Source organism: Anopheles coustani, chromosome 3, assembly GCF_943734705.1.
Source record: "Anopheles coustani chromosome 3, idAnoCousDA_361_x.2, whole genome shotgun sequence".
In the NCBI taxonomy this organism is placed as follows: Eukaryota; Metazoa; Arthropoda; class Insecta; order Diptera; family Culicidae; genus Anopheles; species Anopheles coustani.
Genome location: NC_071288.1, coordinates 14,786,697 through 14,792,712, shown reverse-complemented (window position 1 = coordinate 14,792,712; position 6,016 = coordinate 14,786,697). Strand labels below are relative to the sequence as shown.

At 44.2% G+C, this 6,016-nt stretch overlaps 2 protein-coding genes across 3 annotated transcripts; one reads left to right on the top strand and one right to left on the bottom strand.

The window, feature by feature from the left end:
• Nucleotides 1-627: 627 nt before the first annotated feature.
• LOC131261331 (nuclear RNA export factor 2) lies at nt 628-3,990 on the bottom strand. 2 transcript variants are annotated; one of them, XM_058263340.1, is made up of 4 exons: nt 2,981-3,990; nt 2,221-2,910; nt 1,109-1,913; nt 628-1,028 (listed from the first exon to the last, which is right to left on the bottom strand). In XM_058263340.1, exons 1-4 carry the CDS (start codon nt 3,902-3,904, stop codon nt 844-846), a joined length of 2,604 nt encoding a protein of 867 aa, XP_058119323.1. In that variant the 5' UTR covers nt 3,905-3,990; the 3' UTR covers nt 628-843. The 2 variants fall into 2 exon arrangements, with proteins under 2 accessions (XP_058119323.1, XP_058119322.1); XM_058263339.1 differs by having other exon boundaries at nt 628-1,047; nt 1,116-1,913.
• Nucleotides 3,991-4,557: 567 nt separating this feature from the next.
• On the top strand, nt 4,558-5,791 carry LOC131261332 (uncharacterized). Its single transcript, XM_058263341.1, has 2 exons — nt 4,558-5,302; nt 5,366-5,791. The coding sequence occupies exons 1-2, from the start codon at nt 4,591-4,593 to the stop codon at nt 5,713-5,715; spliced, it is 1,062 nt and encodes a 353-aa protein (XP_058119324.1). The 5' UTR covers nt 4,558-4,590; the 3' UTR covers nt 5,716-5,791.
• The last annotated feature ends 225 nt before the right edge of the window (nt 5,792-6,016 follow it).

The following is a 6,016-nucleotide window of genomic DNA, read 5'->3' as shown; positions in this document are numbered from 1 at the left end:
GGGTCAACATTCTACCACCAAACCTCCTATCGGGCACTCGAAAACGGAAATTAAATTTTCAAACCCACGCCAACCCCAACCGGGTGGAATGACACGGCTGACAACTGGCTTTAAGTTTGTGTGTTTGGTTCGGCGGTGGCTTGATGGCGAATCCGCGATAGGCACATTCGCCCCGTCAAATGTGGCAACTCCGCTCGATTATTAATGTTTGTGTTGGTATATGTGTGTACACTCAACTAGCCCAACCCCCCGTTTTCTACTCATTTCCCCCTTCCCAGCCACACGCACCACCGGAAACCGGGTTTACTCGCGTAATGCTGCCATGATCCACTCGAGGCCAGGCCATCAAAGTCACACACAGAGCAACAGCTGCAGACCGGGGGTGCGGATAATGGCCCTTAGCGGAACCCACTCTCAGCGGCACTTCAGTCGGGTAGTTTCGTTTACCTAAATGGGAATGGGGCTGGGCGGCGGTAGTTTTACATTGTTTCGAGTGCAATACATTATGGCGGCCACTCTACTGACGAGCTACTCGAGCTAATTATTTGTGTTTGTTTTGGCATGCATATGTCAGCTTCGGATGGCTGCGGGAATTCTCAAGAATCGACAACAAAGAAGCCGTTCGGGTCAAGAGGACTACTTTCTTTATTCCTCCTTCATAAACAGCCCAAGCTGTCCCGGATCACATGTAGTTCATTTGTAGTATTAAAATTCAAAAATGGATAACAAAGATAAAGAAAAGAAAAGTTACTTAGCTCAATACTTAATTCCTTCTGAAGCTAAATGACATCCTGGCCGTTTTATAAAGGCCCTTCGATGCAGGTCGTATTTTGTAACTCTTCTCTACCCGGAGTCCGTAAACGCCAACTTCGGAATGTGTCCAGATTCGTAGAGTTTCAGAAAAATGTTCATCGCCAACATGAGATTCCAGGAAGATTCTTCCAAGCAGCGGACACACCATTGTTGGTTCAACTGCGTCAGCTGCTTGAAAATAGTCAGTGCGTTTTCGCGATCATTACGATCATCACCTTCCAATGGTGTGAGTTCCTAAAAGCGGGAAAAATGTGCGATATTTAAAATAACGTTACAAAGTACCTTTAAAGTTAACTGCATACCGCTGTGCTCGACGTTTCTTTCGCCTCGGCGGCACGGGTGTCCAGAAAGTTTTGACCTTCAAATGTTAGGTTGCATAAATGCAGCATATCGTTGCAGATTTTGTATTCCACGGCCTTGCTGAAAAGCCCCGTTCCCATCCCGCACGGTTGGATGTAGAATGTTCGCGTGAAACCGAGCGAGCAGCTCTCGCCTAGTCGCGCCTCAGACTCTTCCTTCAACCGCCCGTGTACGATAATGAGCACCCGTTCTGGCGTAAAGATTGGTACATCGATACGAAACGATAAGAAATCGAACTCGGTCTTAGGGAATGTCGTCAGCACATAGGCAATGCGCTCATTGCCCACAATCAGCGCTGCAAACGAAAGATCGAGGCGGCCCTTGAACTCGAGCAGATTACGACTGTGGCCGATGTACGAAACTTGACGCTGCTGGTGCGAATTCAACTGAGCCGACTCGTCCACATCGAAGCTGCACGTCATGGAAAACTGAGCCTTCGGATGGTACAGCTCCTGGAGCTCGAGGCGCTGGAACGAATCGTACAGCGAAAAGTAATGCTTCAGGAAGGCTTCGGCAAACTTGTGCGCCTCCATGGTGCAGATGTAGTTCTGCTGGAATGTGAAACCCCTATCGGTAACCAATGGGCGCCCATCGAGACGCTTAAGGTTGTGGAAGTATCTTCTTATCTTGCGAGTATACTCAACACCGGAAGAAATGGTGCCACAGAGGGGATTATGATCCAAAAACAGTTCCTCGATAAAGTTCCGCGGTATTCCGTTCAAGTCGGTTATTGTGGACAGCTGAAAATGGAACAAGTTCGAACGCGTTATTCAAATATTGAAATATTTCATATCAGTCATTTAAGAACCTTGGTAACAGTCATCTTTGCTTTAAGCATCTAGAGTCATGATACACATCACTAAGCTATTTGCAGTCAAGGTGCTTAAAATAAAAATGCATTCATTCAAAGAGCAATCATCATTCGAACTCATGATTTCGAAATTATTTCTGCTTATTGTCATGTTTTTATAAATTATAATGATCAATAAAATATATGTTTTGTCTATTATATGAACCAATGAAAACAGAGTACAAAAAACTACTCACCGAATTAAACCGCAAATCCAACGATACCAGCCTTGTCAGTTTACCAATATTTCCAAGCGCGTCACAGTTCTGCAGGTCGTTGTTGCGAAGCCGTAAAATAAAGCAGGAATGGGAGAACTTTTTGCCAGCAACTTCCAATATGTAGCCCAGGATTCGTGGACTCTTCGCACTGAAGTCCACGTACTTGTACTCATTCAGCCCTTCCTGCATCGAGCAAAGGTTGAGGCAGTTCTCTTCGAACCGTTTGTTCACGAAATCATCCAACTTTCGAAGTGGGCGCACATGGTTATCCGCTGCTTCGGCCACATTCATCGCCACACTGAGCTTCAATACGGCATTTACGGAGGGCACGGGGAGCTTGAGCTGTTGTTGCACCAGATAGAGCAAGGCTTCGTAACAATTCTGCACCAGAAATTCATCCTTCTTCGAGTACGTTTTGTAGTAGCAGGGAAAAAAGCTTAGTTTGCCTAGCTGGTGAAAGAGGGCATCCAAGATCTCCTGTTTGCCACAGATTCCGTTGTGGTGCACCGTAACCAGATGCCAGTGCGGAGTCATCTGGTACTTTTTAAACGCGGCCGCATTCAAATCTGCGTCGGTCAGCACGACCCCCGGGGAGCTCATTTCGACCTCTTCCTCATCGTCACTGTTTACATCTGCCGGTATTGTAGTTGATACCGTCACTAAGGCATCCTGCAAATAAACAATACAAATGGAAAACTCATGGTCGTGAAAGCGCAAAAATACCGGTGGTAAATCTTACCAGTTTCAACAATGAGGGGAAAAATTCCCGTAGTGTCTCTTCGTAATCTGGGACGTCCGTCAGCGGGTTTCCTTTCACGTACAACTCCAACAGTGGAATTTCTCTCAGCGTTCGAAGAGCACTCGGGTGTTTGATACGATTATCGCTTACATCGAGGCATACTAGATGAGAATTCTTCAAGGCGGACAAAGGTGTGGTGTGGAAAATCCTATTATTGGCAAGTCGCAAATTATTGATACGAGCTGTGCTGCTCAGGCATTGCGATATAGCCGAACAAACGACTTCGAACTGGGATCGATTACTGAGGGAAATGCACAGCTCCTCCAGCTGAGGATGAGCTGCAAAATTGTCCAGATTCAGCACGTTCACCATCCCATACAGCTGCGCATTTTTACAACGCTCCTGGACCGCCTCCGCTATCATTGAACGGGGAAAGATTTGACCAGTTTGAAATTTGGCCGCACCCAATCGAATGCTAACGGCCAGCTCTAGCTGACCGAACTTTAGCTTGAGTCCATCATCGAACAGCTTCCCGATGGCTTGCGGGCACATTCGAACCAGGAAGAAGTCGATATTCGCGTGGCGTCGGTAAGCCACCGGAAACAAATCGTACAACGGGAAGGTGTTGAACAACATATCCAGGATCTTTTGTTTCTCGCACTGGCCATCATGGTGTATCATCACTTGGTGCCATACATCCGCTCGGTTTAGCATGACGCGATCGAAGGTCATATTGGAGGCGTTAGTAACCTGACTGGCCAATTTCGGTTCGAGCACTATTTTCGTTTCCCCCGTTCGCATATAGAGCGTTTGTCGCGCATTACTCTTTATGTTGTAGAACGAGTTTTCGTCGTGCTCGGGAATTGCTTGATCAGCTGAAATCGGAGTGCTTCGCATAGGGTTATCTTCTGTTCCTTCCTGCATGGCTTCCAATATTTCTTCAATACTCGGTGATTGTTTATCATCGATAAACGAGCTATCGGACACTGGTTCATCTTTAACACGAGCTGGTAACATGTTTTTTTATTGGAATTCAATTGGAAATAACTAAAAACTACGCTGCGCCTATAAAACTACCGGCTTCGGCGGTTTGTTTTGACAATGTCATTCAAGCAACAGCATAAAGGAGTCAGGGGTAATACAGTCGAGGGCTGAATGTTTAAAAAATAAAGCTTAAATTTTTTAAGTTAATAGATTATAAAACAATACCATTCCTGCAAGCTGCAAGAAAGCTGTAAATACATTAATCGTGTTTGAGGCTATAATTTGTACAGTGCATGTTTCATTGGTAAAAAGTATCTCAACAAACTGTCTGCTTGAATGGAAAGCGAAATTTTTTTCTCTAAAATTCATACTCAGACTTATCCTTACATGCGAATAAAACAGATCAAATGGTTAATAATGCGAAAAAACTCTTTTTTCAATTATTGAAATAAAGTGCATAGTGCCCCTTAATTCTGCATAATACTGTTCGAATTAGATGCCTGTCAAACGAGAACTGTCAAAAGCATACATGGATTGTTTTGATTTTCCATTCGATCGATACCGGTGGAATTTCATAACACGGTGTATTTGGCTAAAGTTGGATAAAAATATAATTTCAGTTCGTAATGTTATTCCTTAAAGTATCCCGCAGAGTGTTAGTAAAATTTCTAGGAGCACGCAGTGTGTTCACATCAGGCTGCAACTGGGCGGCCTTGAAAACAGTCCAAGAAAAGGTGAATCCGTACGCAAAAATTCATGTTGACTGTGCCTACAGTTTGAAAATCGTTCCATACGATTTGCTCGACTGCCCCGACTCTAATATACTCCGAGCATCGGTTAAACAAGACGATGGTTCAAATGGTATAAAGGTGCACGTTTCCGACAATCTCGTCACCATCACAGGTGATTCAAAATCTATCGACACAGAATGTCTTCTCGAAGTCCCGATCAAGGCCGATCTGAACATTCGTAATCACGGAACGACCTCCATCATCGACCTATACAGTGATGAAATAGAAGTAAACGGAACGGGCAACATCGAAACGAAAAGCCTGCGATCCACTAATATTAAACTCTCCAGTACGGCGGGAAACATTGCGTGTAGAGGAATCACACTAGCCGAGAATGTTGTTGCAACGGCCGCTGGGAAAGGGAATATTTTCCTCGATAAACTACAAGGAGGATCGGTTAGCGCTACGACAGAAGGAGGAAAAATTACAGTCAATGCGAGCTACTCAAACAAGAGTTCGTTCCAAACGGCCAACGGAGATTTGGAGTTGAAAAGTATCCACAAGGACTGTACTGTTCGTTCGTCCGGAGGCAACAACTTTGTTATGAGTACGTATCAACCTACTCTTAATCGTTCCGTCGATTAAATTCATTTTTGTTTTCTACTTGCAGATGGTTTCTACGGTACGTTGGACGCAAGAGTCGGTAGCGCAAACATGACACTGCAACTTTCTGAAATGGTTGGCAAGAGTAGCATTAAAGCTTCATCAACGCAGAAATTGCAATTAAATCTTGCTGAAACGGTTTATGAAACTTCTGCAATAACTGTTATTTCACCGAAGCTGGAACTAGATAGCAGCATAGACGATCAGGTACACTTACGCGAAGGCACTAGCTCTAAACTAGGTAAATCCGATGCAGAAAATACGCTGGTCGTCGAAACGGACGGATCCGTAGTGTTGCGAAAGATGTCCTGGGCGGATAGTTTCTCCTTCGGAGATAAAAATCGCATCGAGCAATGAACCTGAATTGCTTTTACCTCATGACCTGGTCTCTTGAAAGCATTTGTGTAGAATAAAAATGTATTAGCAATATTTATTACACCAACTAGTAAACCATTCATCGCTCTTTTAATTGATGACTATTTGGTAAAGGTTGATTGCTTACAAATATTATAATTTCTTGCCTGAATGTGTAATTAAGTGAAAAACACTTAAATTTCTTTCACGTGCCAAACACGCTGGCGTTTTCCCAGTGCTCTAAAAGTGCCTAAAATACATATAATTACACACCTATTCGTCATGGCTTGAAGCAATATACTGC